This window comes from Bos indicus, chromosome 7 (genome assembly GCF_029378745.1).
Source record: "Bos indicus isolate NIAB-ARS_2022 breed Sahiwal x Tharparkar chromosome 7, NIAB-ARS_B.indTharparkar_mat_pri_1.0, whole genome shotgun sequence".
Taxonomy (NCBI): Eukaryota; Metazoa; Chordata; class Mammalia; order Artiodactyla; family Bovidae; genus Bos; species Bos indicus.
In genome coordinates this window covers 3095076-3120029 of record NC_091766.1, presented here as the reverse complement: position 1 = coordinate 3120029, position 24954 = coordinate 3095076, and the positions used below count along the sequence as shown (strand labels likewise).

General features: G+C 54.6%; 1 protein-coding gene across 1 annotated transcript in view; it reads right to left on the bottom strand.

Moving 5' to 3' along the window:
- WNT9A (Wnt family member 9A) overlaps positions 1-24670 on the bottom strand; it is a 29821-nt gene extending 5151 nt beyond the window's left edge. Inside the window, exons 1-3 of the mRNA XM_070792385.1 lie at positions 24512-24670; positions 1110-1366; positions 93-355 (exon numbers count right to left, since the gene is read on the bottom strand). Of these exons, the coding sequence (XP_070648486.1) occupies positions 93-355; positions 1110-1366; positions 24512-24606 (615 nt within the window). The 5' untranslated portion in view covers positions 24607-24670. The remainder of the gene's footprint in view (positions 1-92; positions 356-1109; positions 1367-24511) is intronic.
- Positions 24671-24954: the final 284 nt, after the last annotated feature.

Here is a 24954-nt window from a genome sequence, read left to right as displayed (position 1 = left end):
GCCAATGCTAACTGCACCCACACCATCTCATGCCCTGTCCCGTGCCCCCCGATCCTGCACCCTTTCCCGCCCCCAGGCCCCGCCCGGCTTGCCTTCACACCCACGAGGTTGTTGTGGAAGTCCACGCGGGCTCGCAGATCCTTGCTAGACCGCCGGCCCAGGAACTCCTTGACGAACTTGCTGCTGTACTTGAGGTTGTCTCCGCAGCCGCCCCACTGCCAGGCCTCCCGGTTCTCCAAGTCAGGCGCCTCATCGCAAGTGCAGCGTTCCATGCGGCCTGCGCTGCAAGCCTTGGCCAGTGCGTGCGTCAGGCCAGCGGAGGAGATGGCGTAAAGGAAGGCTGTCTCCTTGAAGCCTGGGGGTGAGGGCAGGGGCGGGTCAGTGGGCCAGAGCGGCCCCCATCTCCCTCGGGTGCAGCCAAACCATGGTCTCCCAACATGCACACTCCACATAGAGCAGGGTCTGTGGGAAGGATCCTCCATGGCGTGGTTCACGGGGAACCTGGGCGGACATGTGCTCCTGGGGTTAGGAGGTGCCCTCTCATGCCCCAGACACAGAACTGCTCAGGGGCAGAGAACCCCGAGTGAAGTGCAGCCACAGCAGTGCCCAGAACTCAGAGACCCCATCCCTTTGGGTCTCGAACCTACTAGACTGGCCATGGGCCTCGATAAGCCTTGCCATGCCCTGCGCCTCAGGTCCCTAGTTTTTAAACAAAGCTGTTGAGAGATTCAGATGAGAGTCCCCCCTTGGCACCCTCATCTGGAAGGAGACACAAAAGAGGAACTCCATGCTAAGAACTGGAGCACCAGCTAGACCCCCGGCCCTGCGTGCAGGCACTGGGCCTCAGTCCCTGCCATGTGGCAAGAGCCGTCAGAGCTGCCCTGGGCCCTGTCACACCTGTCCACATGCACCTTGTACCACCAGCAACTGTTCCACGCAGGTGTGAGGGGGACCAGGCATGGGGGAGAGGGCAGGAGAAGCAGGGGGGCTGCGGGTTCAAGTCCCATCCACCGCCCAGCCACCTGGAACTTGGCTGAGTGACGCACGGGGCCCCCCCGGGGCTGGAGGTCCCGCCTCCTGGCTCCCACCCAGGGTCCTGGTACACTCACCTCGCTTGAGGAGGCTGGCCCGGTAGCGGCCCTCCAAGGTGCAGTTCCAGCGCTCAAAGCGGAACTGGTACTGGCACTCGAGGGCACTCATGCTGACCGCCTCCACCAGCGTCTCGGCCACACCGGGGTCCCGGCGGCACATGCGCCGCTGCTTGCGCTCCAGCTTCAGCCGGTCACAGGCCTTGTAGTGGGCCTGGGCAACTGCTTCTGGCTCCAGGGTCAGCGGGAGGATGGTCAGGGGCTCACTGCCCGTCAGCCTGGGCACACAGAGGCCAAAATGAGCCCTGCTCCAGAGGAGGGAAGCCGGCACTGGGTGAGCTGCTGCAGACGCTGGGGCAGCAGCAGAACCTGACGGCTGTTAAGCACGGTGGCAGCATAACAGGAGCCCCGGTGGGCCCCCCTGGAGGGCAAGAAGGGCAGCGAGCCCAGGGACAGGCTGTCCACAGAGAACCAGCAGGGCGGGGGGCGAGCCCCGAGGACCCCTGCCCACCAGGCATCGTCTCTGCATCCGCTTGCCCCTGCATCACTCACACCCTGCCCTGCCAATGGCTTAGGGACCCCTGCCTAGCCACCAGTGTGCACTGGGTTCTCTCGGGCTGCCCCAGGAGCAGACCCCAGGCACCCACATGGCTGCTGACCCCTCCCCAGCAACTCTTGTCAGAAAGTAACACCCCAGCTGGCACCAGCCTCCCACCCAGGTCTGATGGCAGGGGAAGGGACAGAGGGCTAGAAACTCACACACACACCTGGGAGGGCTGCCCAGCCCAGGGCACTGGCCAGAGGCACAGACAGCCAAGGCAGTGAGGGGCCACGGAAGTCACAGACTGCGTGAGATGGACATCTGCCACACCCTCCGTCACCCACTCCCATGTCTGCTTCGCAGCTTGCTCCAGGCCTCCAGGCTCGGCCACCTCCAGCTAGGGGTGCCCCCCACCAGCCCTGCAGACCCTTGGGGAGGCCCTGCTCCTTCTCTGTCCCCCTGCAGCCTGTGCAGGTGGCCCCCATGGTTCCAGCCGAGTCTCCTGGAACACGTGCACCAGAAGGGGCTCCCAGCCCAGGACCCGAGCGGCGCTCAGGAGGCCCCCAGCCCAGGACCCGAGCGGCACTCGGGAGGTTGCTGGTTTGGGGCACCTCCATCCCCCTTCCTGGCTGAGCCAAGGCCGGAGCCATTCTCTGCTGTCTGGCCTTCCAGCCCTAACTCCTTACCACCAGCTCCATCCAGGGACTGACTGGCCCTGGCCTTTTGCCTGTTCTGTGCCCAGAAGCACGGGCCTCAGTATCCCCAGACAGACAACCGTACATCTGAGATCCAGATATGTCCAAGCCAGCCCCACCCAGACCTTCAGCCCTTGGGAGGGAAAAGTGCCCACCTGGATGGGGATGGGGCTCAGCGCCCCCTACTAGGGCATCATTAGAAACAAGTCCACCCCCATTATCTCACGCCAGCCAAACCCAAGAAACAGGGCTGGCAGGAGTCCACAGATACTGGAGCCCCACGCCCTGCCCCATTCCCCCTGCCGCTGTCCTTCCAAAACTCCTCAGGGGAACACTGGCCCTGGGCTGACAGAGAGAGCTGCAGCTTTCTGCCGGGAACAGGGTGTGGGCGGGGTCTTCCGCTGCAGGGGCGGGGAGGTGGGCGGGGCCTCCAAGACCCCACCCTCGAGCAGACACCAGTACTCTCGCTGCAGGCTGAGGCTCCTCTGGGGACAGCCTGGGGTAGTTGCACACACACCTCAGCAGGCCCTGCCGTGCCTCATGGAGAGGGGCATAGCTGCATGTACCCTTAGGGTAAGGGTGGGGTCTGTGCAAAGCAGAACCGGCCCTACTCGGAGACCCCTGGACCCCAGGCCCTGAAGGAGTCGCCCGTCTCAGCCTCGTTGATCAGCTCCCTGAGAACAGGAAAGCAGGGTGCTGAGGCCCAGGCAGCAGCTGGGCAAGGAAGCTACCAGATCGCCAGAGCAGACCGGTCAGGTCTAGGGGTGTGCGGCAGGAAGGACTGCTACCCCCCACCTCTGCACACGTAGGTGCCACATGAGCAAGGCCATGGTGGGCACCCTGAGAAGACCCATCCCAGGCCTTGGCACTGCTCCCCACAGTGCCGAGAACTGCTGCACCCGTGAGCAGAGGTGGCGCCTGCTCCCAACTCTGCGACTGAGAGGGTGGGTGAGCAGCAGCCCTGCCAGCTCAAGTCCGCGCTGAAGAGCCTGTTCCTCTCTCCGTAAGCAACACTCGGAATCAGGAGGCTCCTGGGTATGCGGTGGGAGGCCCGCGTGGGTGCTGGCTAGGAGAGAAGCTCCAAAGGCCCCTCAGATGCAGACAGACCCTTTGCGGGCCACTCAGCAGCAGTGGGACGCAGAAGCAGTGAGGCCGTCTGGGAGAAGACACACGAGCCTGGAGCTGGGACAATGCACTGGAGGGGCAGCGGCACATGCCGGGCTGCGGTCACCTGCACCCCTCACCGAGTGTCAGGACATCGTGCCTAAAAAGATGGGGGTGGGGCAGAAGCTGACATCAGGGGACGGCTTTGTGGACTCCTGGGCCCCTGCTTGAGGACAGCTGCCACACCAGGGCAGGGAGCAGGCAGGGGCCAGAGGACCCGGGGCTGGAAGCCGGGAGAGCCCCACTCCTCACACAAAGACAGCTCACACGGTGGAGACTTGTCCCCAGACAGGAATGCTAACAGCTGTGCCCAGAACTGCGTGCCACACAGCTAAAGCACTGTAGCCTCCCACCAGCACACCCCCCAGGCTGGATTCTCCCAGATTAAGCGAGCTCCCACCACTGCCAAAACATTCGGCATCCGAGAGGACCCCTACTGCCAAAGCCATCCTGGGGGAACTTAGGGCAGAGTTGGGAAGGGTCACTGTGGGTGTGGACGAGGAGAGGGAGACAAGTGGCGGGTGATGCTGCCTTCCAGTTCTCCAGGAGGCAGTGGGAGCACCTGTGTCCAAATTCTGCATGTGGGGATGGAATTCAGGGCCTCCCACCCACTTGGTGCCAGCCTGGGTCCACACTGCCCATGGGGAGCTAACTCGACAGCATGCATAGCTACAGGTAGCTCCACTCCCATCTAACCTCAGGATGCCCATCAGGGGATCAGAGGCAGCTCCATAAACACAGCCACAGGCAAGCTGACCCTTTCCTGAGGCCAGGTGGTGTCTACATCTGTTCTGGGCAAAAGGATGTCCAAGTCCAGGAACGTCCATCTGACAGCCATGCAGCCACATGGCTGAGGCCGGAGGCCCAAGGGCCAGGCCTTTCCTCTGAGCCACCACCCAGTTCCCATGGTAGGCATGAGGCTAGAATCCAATGGGGCCACACTGCTCCATCCCCTGGCACCCCTCATCCAAAGGCGGCCTGTCCCCGCCTCTTCTATGAGGGCTCCAGGGCCCCTAACAATCAGAGTGGACACAGCGTGGCCAGCCTGCGAGCTTACAGCCTGGAGTGCAGCACCAGAGGACGAGCCCTCATGCAGGTGCCGGACTAGGGGTGCGGGGACCATGCGTGAGGTACAGGGAAGAGGGTGGTCATCAGGTGAGCTGGGCTCAGCGGAGAAGGCACCAGGGACAAGCAACAGGCCGAGCAGGACAGAAACCCCACCACAAAGAGGACCCCACAGAAGAGCTGGAGGAAAAACGAGAGGCTCATAGAACATTCTTAGAATCAGGAAGGCCTTTATCAGAGTGACTCAGAACCCAAAATGCCTTGAAAATTTAATACATTTGATGAAATATACAAGAATCTCTGCACAGAAAAAAGTAGTATAGAGTCCAAAGACCAACGGACAAAGATCAGGGGAAATGCTGCATTCAGACCCCAGGCCAAGGGCCAAATGTCTTTGCTTGTATGTGGGTATGTGCACGTGTGCGTTTACATATGTGGACACGGCTGTATCCTTTCCTCTAGATCAATAACTAAGGAATTAACTGTTAATACAGGATATGAACATACAGTTCAAGGGAAGGAAATACAGTTAGCTATTAAAAACATTTGCATTTCACTCAAAAAAAAACATAAAATAAAGCTATATTTTAGTTTTAGGGCAGGAAACTACCTATAGTCTCACCAGCCCCCAGCTCTCTGAAATGTCAGTGAGTTAATCAGAGGAAGACTATGCTGACAGCTATCTTAATATATAACATGATTTTTAACATAATGGGCTAATTGGAGACTTCTTAGATTTACAATGTTAGTGGTCACAAAATTCTTTGGTATAAGATGTATTATTCATTAAAACTGCCCCAAAAGTAATTTTAAATGACCCACAGGTGTTCAGTTGCTTAGTCATGTCTGACTCTGCGACCCTATGGACTGTAGCCCTCCAGGCTCCTCTGCCCATGGGATTCTCTAGGCAAGGATACTGGAGTGCATGGCCATTTCCTCCTCCAGGGGATCATATCAACTCAGGGACAGAACCCATGTCTCTTACGACTCCTGGCCCACGTCCAAGGTAAGAAAAACCCAAGTAGGCTGGTAGGTGTTGTGACAGGGTATCAGAAAGCAGACACACTGAATCCATAATCACAGAAAACTAGCCAATCTGATCACATGGACCACAGCCTTGTCTAACTCAATGAAACTAAGCCATGCCGTTTGGGGCCACCCAAGATGGGCAGGTCATGGTGGAGAGGTTTGATGGAATGTGGTCCCCTGGAGAAGGGAATGGCAAACTACTTCAGTATTCTTGCCTTGAGAACCCCATGAGCAGTATGAAAAGGCAAAATGATAGGATACTGAAAGAGGAACTCCCCAGGTCGGTAGGTGCCCAATATGCTACTGGAGATCAGTGGAGAAATAACTCCAGAAAGAATGAAGGGATGGAGCCAAAGCAAAAACAACACCCAGTTGTGGATGTGACTAGTGATAGAAGCAAGGTCCGATTGCTCTTTAGGAGCAATATTGCGTAGGAACCTGGAATCTCAGGTCCATGAATCAAGGCAAATTGGAAGTGGACAAACAGGAAATGGCAAGAGTGAATGTCGACATTCTAGGAATCAGTGAACTAAAATGGACTGGAATGGGTGAATTTAACTCAGATGACCATTATATCTACCACTGTGGGCAGGAATCCCTCAGAAGAAATGGAGTGGCCATCATGGTCAACAAAAGAGTCCGAAATGCAGTACTTGGATGCAATCTCAAAAACGACAGAATGATCTCTGTTCGTTTCCAAGGCAAACCATTCAATATCACAGTAATCCAGACTATGCCCGAACCAGTAACACTGAAGAAGCTGAAGTTGAACGGTTCTATGAAGACCTACAAGACCTTTTAGAACTAACACCCAAAAAAGATGTCCTTTTCATTATAGGGGACTGGAATGCAAAAGTAGGAAGTCAAGAAACACCTGGAGTAACAGGCAAATTTGGCCTTGGACTATGGAATGAAGCAGGGCAAAGGCTAATAGAGTTTTGCCAAGAAAATGCACTGGTCATAGCAAACACCCTCTTTCAACAACACAAGAGAAGACTCTACACATGGACATCACCAGATGGTCAACAATGAAATCAGACTGATTATATTCTTTGCAGCCAAAGATGGAGAGGCTTTATACAGTCAGCAAAAACAAGACTGGGAGCTGACTGTGGCTCAGATCATGAACACCTTATTGCCAAATTCAGACTTAAATTGAAGAAAATAGGGAAAACCACTAGACCATTCAGGTATGACCTAAATCAAATCCCTTATGATTATAAGGAAGTGAGAAATAGATTTAAGGGACTAGATCTGATAGAGTGACTGATGAACTATGGAATGAGGTTTGTGACATTGTACAGGAGACAGGGATCAAGACCATTCCCATGGAAAAGAAATGCAAAAAAGCAAAGTGGCTGTCTGGGGAGGCCTTACAAATAGCTGTGAAAAGAAGAGAAGCGAAAAGCAAAGGAGAAAAGGAAAGATATACCCATTTGAATGCAGAGTTCCAAAGAATAGCAAGGAGAGATAAGAAAGCCTTCCTTAGCAATCAATGCAAAGAAATAGAGGAAAACAACAGAATGGGAAAGACTAGAGATCTCTTCAAGAAAATTAGAGATACCAAGGGAACATTTCATGCAAGATGGGCTCGATAAAGGACAGATATTGTATGGACCTAACAGAAGCAGAAGATATTCAGAAGAGGTGGCAAGAATACATAGAAGAACTGTATAAAAAAAATCTTCACGACCAAGATAATCACAATGGTGTGATCACTCACCTGGAGCCAGACATCCTGGAATGTGAAGTCAAGTGGGCCTTAGAAAGCATCACTACGAACAAAGCTAGTGGAGGTGATGGAATTCCAGTTGAGCTATTTCAAATCCTGAAAGAGATGCTGTGAAAGTGCTGCACTCAATATGCCAGCAAATTTGGAAAACTCAGCCATGGCCACAGGACTGGAAAAGGTCAGTTTTCATTCTAATACCAAAGAAAGGCAATGCCAAAGAATGCTCAAACTACCGCACAATTGCACTCATCTCACACGCTAGTAAGGTAATGCTCAAAATTCTCCAAGCCAGGCTTCAGCAATACATGAACAGTGAACTTCCAGATGTTCAAGCTGGTTTCAGAAAAGGCAGAGGAACCAGAGATTAAATTGCCAACATCCACTGGATCATCGAAAAAGCAAGAGAGTTCCAGAAAAACATGTATTTCTGCTTTATTGACTATGCCAAAGCCTTTGACTGTGTGGATCACAATAAACTGTGGAAAATTCTGAAAGAAATGGGAATACCAGACCACCTGACCTGCCTCTTGAGAAACCTGTATGCAGGTCAGGAAGCAACAGATAGAACTGGACATGGAACAACAGACTGGTTCCAAATAGGAAAAGGAGTATGTCAAGGCTGTATATCGTCACCCTGCTTATTTAACTTCTATGCAGAGTACATCATGAGAAACGCTGGGCTGGAAGACGCACAAGCTGGAATCAAGATTGCCGGGAGAAATATCAATAACTTCAGATATGCAGATGATACCACCCTTATGGCAGAAAATGAAGAGGAACTAAAAAGCCTCTTGATGAAAGTGAAAGAGGAGTGTAAAAAAGTTGGCTTAAAGCTCAACATTCAGAAAACTAAGATCATGGCATCCGGTCCCATCACTTCATGGGAAATAGATGGGGAAACAGTGTCAGACTTTATTTTTGGGGGCCTCAAAATCACTACAGATGGTGATTGCAGCCATGAAATTAAAAGATGAATTTAAAAGAAATTAAAAGATGGTGATTGCAGCCATGAAATTAAAAGATGCTTACTCCTTGGAAGGAAACCTAGATAGCATATTAAAAAGCAGAGACATTACTTTGCCAACAAAGGTCCGTCTAGTCAAGGCCATGGTTTTTCCAGTGGTTATACATGGATGTGAGAGTTGGACTGCGAAGAAAGCTCAGCACTGAAGAACTGACACTTTTGAGCTGTGGTGTTGGAGAAGACTCTTGAGAGTCCCTTGGACTGCAAGGAGATCCAACCAATCCATTCTGAAGGAGATCAGCCCTGGGATTTCTTTGGAAGGAATGATGCTAAAGCTGAAACTCCAATAGTGTGGCCACCTCAATGAAGAGTTGACTCATTGGAAAAGACTCTGATGCTGGGAGAGATTGGGGGCAGGAGGAGAAGGGGATGACAGAGGATGAGATGGCTGGATGGCATCACTGACTCAATGGACGTGAGTCTGAGTGAACTCCAGGAGTTGGTGATGGACAGGGAGGCCTGGTGTGCTGCAATTCACGGGGTCCCAGAGAGTCAGACATGACTGAGCAACTGAACTGAACTGAAAACTACATTGATCAGTTATTTTTCATTCATCAGGTAAGTATAAATCAGTATCTGATAAGATAATGTCAAGGACACAGGGAAAGAGGTGTTCCTCCTTGGCTGGAATTCTGGACTGACACAGCTACAAAAGTTCACCACCAATCTCCTTCTAGAAATACAGCCTCCATATATTAATATGTTATCTTAAAATGTACAAGCAGGGACTTCCCTGGTAGCCCAGTGGTTAAGACTGTACCTTCCAATGCAGGGGGTTGTGGGTTCAACCCTTGATCAAGGAGCTAAGATTCTGTATGCCTTGTGGCCAAAAAAAACAGAAGCAGTATTGCAACAAATTCAATAAGGGACTTTAAAAATGATTCATAGTTTTTAAAAGTACAAGTCAAAATAATTTAATATCAGCAAGAAGAAAGAAACATATAAGCATATGTCACTCACGTGTTACCCCACGCAATGCTGCTTAGTCGCTCAGTCGTGTCTGACTCTGTGACCCCATGGACTGGAGCCCACCAGGCTCCTCTGTCCACGGAATTCTCCAGGCAAGAATACTGGAGTGGGGTTGCCATGCCCTCCTCCAGCAGATCTTCCCAACCCAGGGATCGAACCCAGGTCTCCAGCATTATAGACAGATTCTTTACTGTCTGAGCCATCAGGGAAGCCCAAGGATACTGAAGTGGTTAGCCTATCCCTTCTCCAGGGGATCTTCCCGACCCAGGAATCAAACCAGCGTCTCCTGCATGGCAAGCGGATCCTTTACCCGCCGGGCTACCAGGGAAGTCCATGCTGTCATGCAGAAACACTGAAAGCACTGATTGTTATTTACAAGGACAGGAGACAGGCTGAATAAATGGGACCCATCCACCCCAGTGTTCAGCAGCCCTCAGAGGAGCTACAGCCCACCTGCTGTGCACACTCAGCACACAGTACAGGCCTCAATCTGCAGATGACCTGTGTGCACACGTGCGGGTGCCTGGGGCAACCCAAGACAAAGACAGCGCGGGGCAGAGGAGACTCATCCTTCTCCCCACGGCCTGTGAGCCACCTGCATGCTGTCCCATGCACATGTGGCCCATTCAAAATGACAAAGTCCAAACCAGTGGCCTGGAGAAGCCCCCCCACAGGCTCTCAGCCCTGCAGCCCAGCCTGGAGCAGTAAGCCTCTGCCCACACAGCCTGTCTCCAGCCCAGAAAGCGCCCAGGCCACTCGGCTCAGCACCGCTGCTCCCGACACCCAGCGGTTCCTACGAGTACACCTGCCACCGTGCTCGACATAGCTGCCCCTCCCACCCCGTGGATGTCTGGCTGAGACAGGTGAGTGGATGGGCACAGAAGCCTGCCTGGGTGGCCCATGGAGGACTTGAGCCAAGGCTGGCTGCCCTTGCTCCATGCAACCGGCCTCTTCCAACGCTGGACCTACTTCCCAAGAAGAAACAATGAGATATAAATGTTGGTCTGGCACTTCACAACACTCAAGTATTTTCAAGAGATACAGGAGACACGTGGAAGGGAGTAGCACAGTGGAAAACAGCTCTCACGCAGCTCAAACAATAGCCCTGTGCACGGGCATCCCAGTTCCTCCCACCAGTGTCATAAACAACCTCCCAAACACCCCCCAAGAGCTCCCCAACTTGCTGTACACATCCAGCTCTCCGTCCAGCTGATGCCAACATCTGCCCAAAAAAACTTGGTGGGGCCAGTGTCCCTTCCTCAGGATCCTAAAGGTCCTGTCTCCTCACTGCTCTGTGACGTCATGGCAGCCTCACACGCGGTCATTCCCAGACTCCCCCCGTGCTGGGCTAGTTGTCCACAGACTGACATTTTACTGGTATTCCTTCAGGAGCGCCTTCCAATAGACTCCAAGGTCACATGTTGTCTCTGCATTTACACACACGTGACAGGGTCTGCCAGGATGGTTGTGACTGCTGTGTGTGCAATTCTGAAACTCTCCACTGGTGAGAACAGTCTCTCTCCGTTTACTCAGAATTCCTTCCTGCCTCTCTCTGAAGTCTTACAGTTTCCCCGACTGAAATCTGAAGACTTACAGCCCCCCAAAGGGTGACCCTGTATGAGGCTCCGTCTGCTTTCCAGAGTGCGTGTGTGCGTGGTTGCTCCAGTCGTGTCCAACACTTTGCGACCCCATGGACTGTAGCCCGTCAGGCTCCCCTGCCCCATGGGATTCTCCAGGCAAGAATACTGGAGTGGGTTGCCATGCCCTCCTCCAAGGGATCTTCCCAAGCCAAGGATCGAACCCATGTCTCTTGCATTGGCAGGCGGGTTCTTCATCACTTGTATCATTTGTGTAAAAATAAAATATCTTTATAAAAGTCAATCTTTTCTCTCTGTTGCTGACCTAAAAAATCCAACTGACCCTATGCTGATTCAGTATCTGGTGACCCTGCTATGTGCTGTAATTCATTTTTGATGATTTTCAGATGCTCCATGTACAGTCATGCAGTCTGCAGAGACTTTTATTACGTTTTCTTACTGTGTGATTCTTCCTGCCTTCCTACGCTGGCTAGGGCCAGCAGCACAACTGTGCAGAATCTGCCCGCTACCCTCTGGGGCCCAGCTTCCTGACCCGCAGCTCCAGAGCCACCAGCCAGCACAGGCTATCCAGTGCCCTTGCCAGCATGTGTGGCCATGACGTGAAGGAGAGAGTCCTGGGCAACACCACCAGAAAGTGGGGACCCCCATCCTTGCTCATCTCCCCTTCACAAGCCCAAACTCACGTTTCTTCCACCCAGACCCCCACTCTGGACATAAGAGCACCCTAACACCTGGGACTACGAGACCAGAGACCAGGAACCAGCGCCCTCACAGAGCCAGAACATGATTGCTACCTGAGAGGAAGAACTCCCACCACACTTCAGCGTCTTTTAAGACGTTGGCATCATTCAGATTCAGACAATGCTGATGCCAGGCATCCTTGTCTGACTCTTCGTCATAGAAGGGAAGGTTCTGCCATTTTACTACTAAGCGTGAGGTCAGCTGTTTTTCTGGACACCCTATAGCAAGTTAAAGAAGTTCCCTTCTGCTTTTAGTTTGCTATGAGTGTTTTTAAAAATCACAAATGGATGTTGACCGTTATTAAATGTCATCTCTGCATCTTTTGATGTGTGATTTTTCTCCTTTAATCTGTTAAACTGAGGAATTTCACTAATTGATATTTCTAATGTCAGACACTAAGCATTCTTGGAATAAACCCAGTTGGCCATGATGGGTTTTATCCTTTCTCTGGATTGCTATGTAACTTGATCATGTTTTGTCTAGGATGTTTGCATCCGTGCTTGTAATTTTCTTCTCCCGTGCTCTTCCTGCTGAGTTTTGGTGCGTTAGCAAGAGTTGTCCTTTTTTTAATTTCCTAGAAGAGTTCTGTTAGATTAGAATCATGCCCTTTTGACTGGCTGGTGAAGCTTGCCATGAAGCCATGCACGTTGATGTTTTCTTGGTGGAAAGATTTTCTTTCTGATCCAATTTCTTTTTTCCCCTTTTTAAAAATAGCTTTATTGAGATATAATTCACCTACCATAAAACTTGCCCATTTAAAGTATACAATTCAACATTTGTAGGACATTTGCAAATATGTGCAAACACCACGATGTCAATTTTAGGATGTTTTCATTGTTTTAAAAAGAAACTCTATAGGATTTTCCTGGTGGTCTAGTGGCTGGGAATCCTCCTACAATGCCGAGGACACAGGTTCAATCCCAGGTCCGGGAAGATTCCACATGCCATAGAGCACCTCAGCTGATGTACCCCAAATACTGAAGCCCGAGTGCCCTAGAGCCTGTGCCTGCCACAAGAGAGGCTGCCGCAATGAGATCCACGTGCACGGCAATGCGAGAGTAGCCCCTGCTGACCACAACCACAGACAGCCCATGCAAAGCAAGGAAGACTCAGTACAGCCCAAAATAATATGCGCATAATAAAAGTATTTTTTAAAAGAAGAAACTCCATAATGTACTCTTCAGCTATCAACTCCCTATCCCCCTCTCCCATCTCCTGGCAACCACTAATCTACCTTCATGTCTCTGTGGTCTGCCCGATCTGGACATTTCCTAAAAATGCAATCAAACAATGTGTGGCCTTTTGTGACTGGCTTCCTTCACTTATCACAATGTTTCAAGGTCCATCCGTCCTGTAGCACATTAACAGTATCCCATTGTATGGATATACGACATTCTATTTTCCTGCTCCTCAAATGATGGACTTGTGAGCTGTTCGTTCTTTAGCTATTGTTCATAATGCCATTATGACCATTCAAGTACACATCTTCTCAAGAGTATGTGTTTTCATTTCTCAGGGGTATGCACCCAGGAACTGCAGGGTCATAGAGCAATTCCAGGTTCAATCATTTGAGGAACGGTCAGGTTGTTTTCCAATCCCAATGACCCAATTTTTTTGCTTACTATAACATTAGTCAATATTTCAAAGTCTTGAATCTGTTTCTGTTACTTTTTTTGTTTTCTCCATTTCCTCTGCATTTTTCGTCTTTATCAGCATGGAACTGCTCATTACATTCCCTTGTTTTTGCTTGCAGAATCCGTGATGATGTTCCCGTCGCCAGACCCTAGCACTCTGAGCCTCCTCTTCACTGGGTTAGTCCCCTCAGATGCTTCTAAGACCTTCGTCCTAAAAAGGGATCTGTTCATCTGTCGTGTACATTTGTCAATTTCTGCACTACTTTTTCTCTCAATTTACCTTTTTTCCCTCACTTTGGTGATGGGCACTTGCTGAGTCCTTTCAAGTGTCTTTCCACTTCTAAAATATGCATTTAAGTTACCACTATGGCAGCTTCAGGTCACCAGACAGCCCTTCCAGTGACCAGTACTGAGCCTGAGTCACAGCACATTCTTCCCTCTCTCATTTCCGTCTTTCCCTTATGGCCCATTAAGCTGCTGCGTTCTCCCCCATCCTCTCATGTTCCCTACCCTGACATCATGTATCTCTTACCCAGAGCCCATAATGAGACTAAGGACCTTACCACAACACCAGTCACCTAAGCCTTATGCCTGGAGCGTTTCATCCATTGGGGTCCTGGGGTCTGTTTATCCTTTCTGCTGGCCATGCCTCTTCCATTCCTTTTCACCTCCTCTCTCGCCTTCTTATTTTTATTACCCTGCTTTTCCTTCTGTTAACCCGAAGTCATATTTCCATTATCTTCATGGTTACCCTCAAAATTACAACTTGAGTCTGTAAGTTACCCAAGTTCCATGCTGGTCAGGACTGCCCCCTTCTCAGTAACATGAGCCCTGAGTCAGTCTTGTTGACTCCCTGGAATTATATGCTGTTGGGTATATGTTAGTTCTACATGGAGGACCCAACAGGAAGCTGTTCAGTGCTCCCTTATCCCTTCCTTCTTTTTGACTTTCTCTGTGCTCTTCCTTCCTTTCTATGTCTGGAACACGCAGGGTCACTTCCCATGCCTAAACTTCACTATCAATGTTTCCTTCAGAGCAACTCTCAATTTGCCTGAAAATGTCTTTATTTCACCGTCATTTTACAGCAATCTTCACCGAGCGTGGAGCTCTTGGCTGGCAGTCGTTTTCTTTTCACGCACCAAGTGGATGGTCCCACTGTCTTCTGGTTTTGCTCTCAGTTCTGAAGTCAGCTGTCAGCCTGATAATCCTTGGAAGGTGATCTATCTTTTGTTTTTGGAGACTGCTTTCGTGTTTTGCAGTTGCAATCTGTTATGCGATGGCATGATTTTTTTTTTTTTTTTTTCTGCTTAGAAAGACACTGGGCCTCTTGAATCTTCTTAATTGTTCCGATCAGTTTCAGAAAATTTTCAGCCATTCTCTCCAGACCTCACCCTGTCCATCTCCCCTTCTCCTCTACTTCTGGGCCTCTGCTGGAGCGAGCAGGACCTCCTCACCGTGTCCCCAGGTTTCTCATCCTCTGTGGCTGCATACCTGCCTTCCCATGCCACACTCTGTGTAATTTCCTCTTGACCTATCTTACAATTTTCTAATTCTCTTCAACTGTTTCTAACCTGCTTTCAAATCAGTCTATTACTTAAGTTTTTCCCCAGTTCTCTTTGGTTTTCCCAAACTTGCTGGGTCAGTTTTTGTGGCTTCTCATTCCTTACAGATATCCCTAGCTTATCTTGCTCCTGAAAGCACAGTGAGAATTGTTTTATTCAGTGTGGGATGCTCTGTTTACTGGTCTGCTGCCATCAATTCCGCAAGTCCCTGGCTGCATTTCCTCACACACCAAGTTATCTCTGTCCATATGCTGGTCACCATATTTGGGAACTGTCTGTAGGAATAACCTGAAGCAGAGGGTAAAGGTGCCCGAAATTCGCACTGGCCTGCAACTTCAGAATGTGCCTTATTTGGAATAAGGGTCTTTGAGGAAGTAATCAAAGTAAGAATCTTGAGACCAGATCATCCTGGACCAGGTCCCACATTGCTGAGGGCCCACCCTCCAAACCCAACCAGCTCTGCAGAGACGCCCACTCCAGCCCTGGGGAAGCAGGAAAGAACCTAGAACAGACAGAGCCAAGCTGGGGATGCCCAACACCCTCTGGATCAGGCCTGAGGCTGGCATGCCAGATTATGCCCTGGAAACTACCAGGCCAGTCCCTCTGAGCACCCTACCGGTCACACATCCCCACATCTGCCCTCCAGGGCAGCCAGGTGGCAGGATGGACACCGTTGGAAGAGGGGGTGTGCAGGTTCGGCCCCTGCGGGCACTGGGGCCACCCTGGTCCTACACCACTCAGCCCCTAGAACACCTCACTCCTGCCCATTCATGGCTGGGGGGTGGGGGGCACAGACTTTGATCGCCCTTCCTCCTGCCAACAGGCCCAGCCACCCCAAGGGCCACCCTGCCCGCAAACCTAGCTCCTGGGGCATAGGGAGCTTAGACCCTGGGCTGGGCGGACGGAAGGAGAGCAGGCCAGAGTTCCAGAAGCCACAGCGCCCTGCCAAGGAAACCTCAGCCCCACCAGACAGCGTTTAATTTCTGTGTGAATCAAATTCAAAACAAATTCCAGTGCTGAGAACCGGTTCTGAGATTAACCCTCCATCTACCCGTGGCCTGCCGCCTCCCACCCAAGCATGTGGGGGTGGACACAGACCCCACCAGAGCCCGGGATCCCCGAGAGTGCCACCCTCACTTGATGCCCTGCTAAGGGACAGGGGTGAGCAGCACGGGAGGGAAGCCCCCTGTGTACAGGCCACGCTGTGACAGGGACTTCGTGTCCATGACGGCTGTCACCTCTGTCAGCTGAGAGAAGCTCCAGGCCCCGATTTCCCTGTCTCAGGGGGCCCTAGCATTCCAGGGCACAAAGAGCTCTTGGTCGGTCCCCAGCGTCATCACCGAACGGCTACTCCAGGGAACTGCCTGGCCCCGCTGGGTGTCAGACCCAGGGCTCGGCACACCCCGCTACCTGGGACCCGGAGCACCGCCCCCAGGCCTGGCATCCACCAGCCTCACAGAAATGCCCCCACCCACACTTGGCTCCTGAAGTGAGCAGAACTAGTGGGACCCCCCCCCCCCACTACCAGACTGTAAGGGTCACCAGATACCTGTGCCCTTTCCAGACTAGGATGATGGAGCCCACCCTGGAGAGCGGCCCCCAGGAGAGAGACTAAGGCTGCCTGCACCCCCTGGTCACTGCCTGCCGCAAGAAGACGGGCTACAGTGGCTTCATGCAGGGACTGGAGGGGCCAGCCCACCTCTGTGCCCTGCTCACCACATCCCCAGGCCTCAGAGACGGCTGTGGACTCACGGTGGGGTTGCCACAAAGCACAGGGGAGACTCAGGGCAGGTGCTTGGAGAATCAAAGGGCGCCCCCACCCCACCATTCCCAGCATCGACGCGATGACCGGGTTCCTTCCCGGAGTTGGCCTCCCAGGGGCCCAGCACCACGCCAGACACAAAGGAAGGACGCTGGGACAGCCGTCATCAACACCCCGCCCTGGGGTGGCCTGGGGCAGCCGCTGCTGCTCGCTCTGTCCCAGCGGAAGCCAGGCTGCTGTGCTCTGGTCTGGGAGCCCCTGGCGGCCTCTGCTCCTGGGCCAGACCACTTCCCTGGCCACGTCTACCTCAGGTATCGCTAAGAAAAACAAACGCAGCTTGAGGCTTGCCTTTTTCCATTCCCTCGTCCGGCTGCTGGTCTCGAGGTACAGGGCCTGCCAGCTGGGCGGCCGGGTTTCCTCCTGTGGCTAGGGGCGCCAGGCCAGCCAGGAACCTCACTGGGAGGAGCAGGGGAGCATGGCGGACTGTGCCTGCAGGTCACGGAGCCAGATGGCCAGCAAACCACCCAGGTCGACAGTGTCCAGAGTGGGGCTGTCCTCCTCTGGAGACCCTGGCCCAGCCCACGAATGTCCCTTAATCATTAGCCCCGGCAGGAAAACAGGCTGGTCATCACCCAGACTGTGCTACCAAGCCCCACTCCACATACCTGCTCAGACCTGCTATGCAACCTGGACAACCACAGGCCCCCACCTCCCCAACCCTTGCTCAACAGGACTTTCAGCTTCCCTTCTGCCCCCTGGGAGCTGCAACAGAGCCCTCTGCCCTCAGCACAGCACTCACAAAGCCTCTGTCCAACATTCAGGACTCAGTGCCTCAAGTCTGCAACACCCAGCCCACCACCCGTGTACTGAAGGCATAGTGTGGTCCAGCCAGCAGTATGGGTACAGCGTGGTGGAGGTCGGGTGAGCGGAGAGCTAGGCCACCTGGTGAACGAGCACCTCAGACCCCACCCCAGACTCCTGGGTGCAGAGACAGGAAGCGGAAGGGACACAGGCTCCCCCATAGGACTTAGAAGAGCCAGCCCAGTGCAGTTTGGAGAAGACACCAAAAGGGACCTACACCACAGGTAAAGGGTGATACTGCTGGGCTGTCCTGCGGCTTCCTGAAAGAGGCAACAGCCGAGGCAACCCCGGAGGATGGGCAGGCCCGTGAGGACAGCCCTGCTCCGCACCCAGGAGGCAGGGACCTGGCCTCACTCACTTCCCCGCCAACTGTGCCTCCTCTGAAACCTCCTGCAGCCTGCTCAGCCAGGGTGGGCATTGCAGGGGCACCCCTACCACTGGGACAATCCACAATGGGAGCCTGGTGCCCCCCAGGCTGGGATTAAGGGGACTGAGTGCCAGCCCTGCTGACAGGAAAGGAAAGCCAAGCCAGGCCCCGTCTCAGCTCATCGCTCTGCCCCAAATTCAGGGTCCACAGCCCCCCAGGAGGAATCGTGTGCACGCGTGCTTTTCCAGGAAAAAAAATACCCTCACACTTCTATTGTCCTTGATACCACAAGGGGTGGGCAGAGGGCACCAGCCTCAGTCTGGGGCCACCCTGGGAGCTGAGCAGGATCATGCTAGTGCTGTGGCCCGGGACTCAGGTCCTGGACCACAGTGGCGAGGACAGGGTGAGATTAGGCCAGCTGTCCTCCCGTCCAGACGGCCGCCGGCTGTGGTGGGACACCTGCTCACACAGCTGAGGGGAGCCAGATGGCGGCGGCTTCCTCCTCACCTCAGGCCCCACCGGGAGGCTTCGGACCCCTCCGCCTGTGCACATGGGCTCCCAGCCCCGAGGCCCAGGCCTGCCCTGATGCTCCCACCTGCTTCTGTGTTAGGGGGCCAGGGCAGAGCCCCCACGAGCCTACAGAAGGGGACAGTGAGGGAGGAATGGGCCAGTGGTTTGGGAGCCCACAGACCCCCAGAGCAGACTGGACAGGAGAAGGAGGACTCTGGAGACGAGAGAGGCAACAGGCGGTCAGCCCACCAAGGGATCCCCTCGGCCGCCCCCACCTGCTCTTTCCACCTGCCTCGTCCGCCCCGCATCCAAAGTCTGGGGAATCAGAACGCCTCGGTCCCTCTGCTGGCCACAGAGGTCTGAGACCACAAGTCCAGAAAGAATCTCCCTTCCTCTGCAGGCAGGAAGCCCGGCCCGTCCACCACATCCCTCCTTCCGCTCCTGTCCCTGGAAGCCCTCCCCACGTCGCCAGGCCTTTCCAGCAGCCTGCTGCCTCCACCCCCAGCCCTCATCACCCGCTATCCTGGCTATTTGTAATGCCTTCTTTGGGGGAAGTGTCTATTCTGCTTCTTTGCCTAATTTTTGGCTCAGTTGTTTGTTTACCTGTTGAGTTGTAAGAGCTCCTTTATGAAAGGGTAAGAGACAGCATGCTGCCTCACAGGTCAAGAAAACAGGTTCTCCTCGGTCCCAGAACAGATCTAGAATGCTTAAAGTAACCCACAGGGTGACTTTCAAGGGGCGCAGGCAATCTCTCTGCCAGCCCCTCAGCTGCCCTGGACCCTGTGGACAGGGTGCCATCACCTGAGCCTCAGCTCACAGTGGAGCCAACTCTCTCCTGACCCTCGGAAGCACACTGCTCCCTGTGATCTCTCCCCAGAGGACACTTGCCTTGAGGCCTTCTTTAGGCGTGTCTGTCCTGAGGTGGGTCTCTGTGGGTAGCACGTGCCCTGCCACCCAAGCCCACGTGACTCTCCAGATTCCTACTTACCTTACGGCACCACCACTCCTGGCTAGGGAATCACCTGGGACACCTCTCACTCTGCCAGCCCCTCCATAACCCCCATGGACTCTGGGTCTCCCAAGCCCCCCACATAGACCCCCCAGCCCCTAGGAGGGCTGTTTCATTCTCTCAGAGGGCCTCCACCTTACCCACTGCCCAATCACTGGTTCACTACACAGCTTCATCATTCTACCGTCAGGCCGGCTCCTCCTGCCCTGGAAACCTTCTCTCCTTTCTACTCCAGGGACCAGCTGGAAGCCTCTCCTTGAAGCAGCCAGCAGGCATGTGGCTGAACCCCCAGGTGAACCCAATGCTCAGTATTCAGAGAAGCAGAGGAGGTTGACCCTCCCTGACCCACATTCAGAGACCACTCCCATCCCACGACAGCAGCCCCTAAGCACAGTGCCAGGGCCCCCAGCTAGCCCCAGTCTGTGGCAAAGCCCTAATCCCACACCGGATCCCAGCAAAGGAACCTTCACCCCGGCCCACACAGTCCACTGGGGCCAAGCAGGAAGACCTGCTGTGACGGCCCATGGATGCAAATCCTTTATGAAAGGGTGAGAGGCAGCATGCTGGTTCACAGGTCAAGAAAACGGGTTCTCCTCAATCCAAGAAGAGATCTAGAGCATTTAAAGAGCTCTTATATCTCAACAGAAAGACAAACAACTATGCTAAAAATTAGGCAAAGAAACTGAATAGACGTTTCCCCAAAGTAGACACTGCAAATAGCCGCTATGCACGTGAAAAGATGCTCAATATCACAAGCTCAATATCACAAGGGAAAAGATGCTCAATATCACAAGGGAAGTGTTAGTCCCTCAGTCGTGCCTGACTCTTTGCAACCCCGTGGACTATAGCCCGCCAGGCTCCTCTGTCCATGGAATTCTCCAGGCAAGAATACTGGAGTAAGTAGCCATTCCCTTACTCCAGGGGATCCTCCCAACCCAGGAATTGAACCTGGGTCTCCGGCATTGCAGGCAGATTCTTTACCCTCTGAAACACTGTGGAAGCCAGTCATCAGAAAAGTGTGAATGAAAACTACAATGAGATACTACCTCAAGTCTATCAGGATGGCCAGAATTAAAAAAAAAAAAAATGTTTTTTTAAAATCAGAGAATTAAGCATTGGCGAGGATGTGGAGAAATTGGAACCCTCATGCATTACTGGTGGGAATGTAAAATGATGCTGTGGAAAAAAGATTTTGGTGGTTCCTCAAAAAGTTAAACACAGCATTACTATATGATCCAACAATTCTACTTTTAGGTATATACCCAAAAAAAACTAAAAACATACGTCCACAAAAAAAATCTGTAAACCAATTTTCACGGGAGCATTATCCACAATACCCCAAAAGTTGCAACTACCCAAGTACCTATCAACAGATGAATAGATGGAAGAGAGCTGTCATATGCCCATCCAGTCGAATATTATTTAGTCACAAAAAGGAATGATACACTGAATCATCCCACAAATGTGAATAAACCTTAAAAACTGTATGCTCAGTGAAAAAAGCCAGATGCGAAAAGCCACATACGGTATGATTCCGTTTATATGAAATGTCCAGAACAGGCAAATCCACAGAAACAGAAAGTGGATTAGTGGTTGCCAGGGGCTGGGGGAGGGGGAGGGGGATATAAGGTTTCTGGGGTGATGAAAATGTTCTGGAATTAGATAGCAGTGTTGGTTGCACAGCCTTGTGGATGTATTAAAAACCACTGAACTGTACGCATCAACTAATAAATAGAGAGGATGTGAGTTACATCTCAATAACAAAAAGCACTTGCCCCCCATTCGCAACAGTCCAGAGCCCCTCAGCTGCCAATTAAATTGACCGCCAGCACCTCTCATAGACTAGGGAAGCCCTCAATGCCATGCCTGTACTGCCTCATCCATGCAGGCCTCCAGGCTGCCTGGAGCAGAAAGTTGGGACAAACCCACAGACCTCACAGCAGTGCCCTGCTCCCCCTCGGTACCCTGCAAATGCTTCCAGTATAACGTGGAATGCTGAGGCCAACACCTGGAGGAGCCTCAGCGCTCTCTGTGCCCCTTCTTGCTTCCTTTGAAGATTAATCACCTTGGAAGCCTCAGGCCTCCACTCGCCTGGGCAGCTCCTGGATGCCTGTCTCGCAGCTTCCCTAGGGGCCTCTGCTGGGGGCTGGCTCAGCACATGGGATCTCTAAGAAAAAGGCAGTAAAGTGCCAGGGACCCCAGGCAATGCTTTGCCTGGCACAGATCCCCAAATCCCAGCCCCAACCCCTAACTCCAGGCTCAGAGAAGCACAAGGGTGGCTTGCCCCAGGGTCTGGGGCATCCCTTCCTGGGCAGCTTTACCTGCCCACCCTTTACCTCCATATTCTCACCTGAGGATAACACCAAGAGAGAAGCTGAGCACCAGAGAGCCCACCCAGGTCTATGGAGTGGGACAGAGTGGCAGGGGGAGCGGGGGGAGGTCAGTGGCAGGGAGGGGTATCCAAGTTTATATCTCAAACTTGCCACAAGCCCCTGGGACAGCCTCTTCCTGCTTAGAGCCAGGCTCCACTTCCTTCCAAGAGGGTATCAGGCCAAGCTGTCTAGGCCCCCAGAGCACAGACATCTCGGTAGCCCCAGGAGAATCAGATGGAAACACCACCTGCTAATCACGCCAAAAAGCAGGGTCAGGCCTGGCAGGAAGAGAGAGGAGCCCCTTTTCCGTGGCAGGCAGATGACCTGCAGGGCCCTGCCTGGTGGCCAGAGGCTGAGGAGGACAGCAGAGGCAGGGCGGCTTGGGTTGCAGGCCGAGGGGGGTGGGGGGGCAGGGCAGGGAGGGCTCCCACCGCCCACGTGATCCTCCCCCAGGCCAGCCTCTCCGGGTTTCTGGGCTGTAACTGGAGCTGCCCTGCCTGTGCGCCTCTGTGCCAGGCAGAGCTTTCAGAGTGGGGGAAGGGAGAAGAGGGCTGGATCCCAGCTCCTTCCCTGGTTCCCTCCGTACTCGGGGTGGGGAGGGGAGCCCCAGCACAAGGCACAGGGAGGCCCCCTGGCTCTGGCCCAGCCCTGCCTGGCCCTGCCTGGCTTGGGCCATCTCCTCCTCCCCCTACCCTCTGGCTCCTGTCCCTTCACTAGGCCAGGAGAAAAAGCCCCAGACCCAGGTTCAGCTGCTCACTGCCGGCCAGAGGCTGGGTCTTTACGCCCTGTGCTATCCTGAGTGGACTCCAGCACCAGGTCCCTTCCCTCCTTTGCCTGCTCAGCTGGCTCAGAGCCTGCCACCCTCCAGGACTTTCATCCACCAAGCTGAGTCTTGTCTCTCTTGCTTGGTGTGGAGGAGACAGAGGGAGTACCCTCCAGCAGAGCAAGCACAACTTCTTCCTCTGGGGCAGTCTTCCATGGAGCAGGACTTGAGAAGCCCACTTGAGGTGACCTTTGGGATTAAAGAGCGGGGCCAAAAGGGCTAGCTGGAGAAGCTGCAGGGGCGCCAAGCCCTCTCAACTTGCCACACAGCCCCTGGGGGTTATTCTCTTCAAGGCAGCCAAGGAGACTTCCCTGGAGATACAAAGCGCCGAGAAAACAGGGAGAAAGAGAGGGATGCTGCAGGGGTGGGGGTAAAGGATGGGAGCCAGGACCCTGGAAACCACCCTGTGGATCCGATCTTCCCTGAGAGTAAAAGCTGGCAGCAGGGACTCCGCGCAGAGCACAGAGTGGCGCAGACGAGCCCAGGGTGTGTCTGAAGCCTGGTGAGCAGACCCACGGCTGCGCCTGGACAGCGCAAAGGCACAGCTGGCTGACAGGCCATCGTGACTCACCGTGGACCTGCAGCCAGACAGCCAGCCTCTGACCCTCCCTCTGCCCGAGAGGGTGAGGCAAAGGCTGCACAGATGGCATGCAGGGGCGTGCCAGCCTCTGCACAGCCTGAGCCCCAGGCAGGCCAAACTCACAGCCACAGCCCTGGCTTCGGGGTGGGGTCTCCAGGGTAAGAAGACAAGGAGCTGACCCTGGGAGACAACCCAGGAGAAGGGAACAGGAGAAGTGGGCGGGGGGAGAAAAACACAAAGGGAAAGTTTCCCATGAAAATATTTTATTTTCTTTGAGAACAGGATACACCTGCAGGGCTTCTCGCCCAGTCTGCCTCTCCCCGCCCTGGCAGTGCCACATTTCTGGGCCAACGGGGCCCTCTGCCGGCCAGGCCGCTGCGCGCCGCGCCTGGTCCACGGGAGAGGGAACAGGTGACAACGGGCGCAGGGCGGCAGCCCGGGACGGGCATAAGGCACCCCGGACGGGGTCTGGGCGGGACTCGAGGGTGGCCTCAGCTCCAGGAGTGGCACGGGGGAGGGAGGTGGAGCGGCTGGGGAGGGCCGGAGGGCTGTCTACACGACGCCACACAAACCTCGGGGGCCCATCTGCAGAGTACAGCGAGGGTCCCCAGAGCTCGCCTGGCAGGACATCCCAGATCTGGGAGCGAGGAACCAGGAAGGGCAGGAAAGAACGATGGGGAGAGACGAGCCAAAACCACAAAAACTGCTGCTGCGGAGAAGCGCGCGGGGCAGCGACCCGGGAGGCGGCTGGAGGCAGCATTCACAGCCCGCCCGGGCCCGGCGCACCAGAGAGGTCCCACAGACGCGCTCCCGCGGGTCGCGGCCCGAGCGAACGTCAGAAGCAAAGCGCAAGAAAAATAAAATTCCTCCAGCCTGGAGTTTTTTCCCCCTTTGGGGCTCAGTGCAAGGAACATCTGGATTTTGTACGTATTTTTTTGTTGTTGTTAAATTAACTTCTCGGGGAGAGAAAGGAGGGGGAAACTGCAAGGCGGGTGGGTGTGCAGGGGCCAGGGAGGCTCCAGACGTTTGGCTAGAAATCCCAGCCAAAGACAGCCGATAACCAGAGCTTGGTCCCGCAGCTGCAGGGAGCCTCGCGCACGGCCGCGGGCGCGGCCACAGGGACTACGGCTCCAGGGTCACGAAGGACCGGGGCCTCACGCCAGCCAGTCGGGCACGCCGGCCCCTCTCCGTGAGCCGTGCCACAGGGACACCGACTCCCGAACCCAGCGACGCGGGCGCCGCAAACAAACAGCTCCAGGCAACCCGGCGCCCCTCGCTAGCCCGGGCACCGCGCCCCGCGCACCTGGATCGCCCCCGCCCTCGCGCCCGCGCCGGCCTCGGGCCCGGCCCGCCCGCCCCGCCCGCCGGGCCGCCGAGGCACCTACCCGAAGTAGGCGGCCGAGGGGCGCAGCGCGGCGAGCAGCAGCGTCAGCGCGAAGGCCGCGGCCAGCCAGCGCGCCAGCAGGGGCCCATCCAGCATCTTGCCGCGCCGCGGCGGCTGACCATCGCGCTCCCGGCCCCGCGCTGGGCGCCCCGCGGCCGCCGCCCTCTTATAGCGCCCGGAGCGCCAGGCCGGGGGCGGGGCGCCGGCCAGCTGGCCCGGCCCCGCCCGCGCCCGGGGAGGGGTCACGCCGGCGCCGGGGGCGGGCCGAAATCCGAGCCAGCGCACCGCCCAGCCCTGGTGCCTCCGGGCCACTCGGGTCTCAGGGCGCGCCTCGCGCGTGGGAAGCGAGGCACGCGAGGGGCGGGTGGGAACCGGGGCGGCCGGAAGGGGCGGGGGCGGGAGCGCGGCGGGGGCCCGGGGAAGGGAACAAGCCCCCGAGCGGCT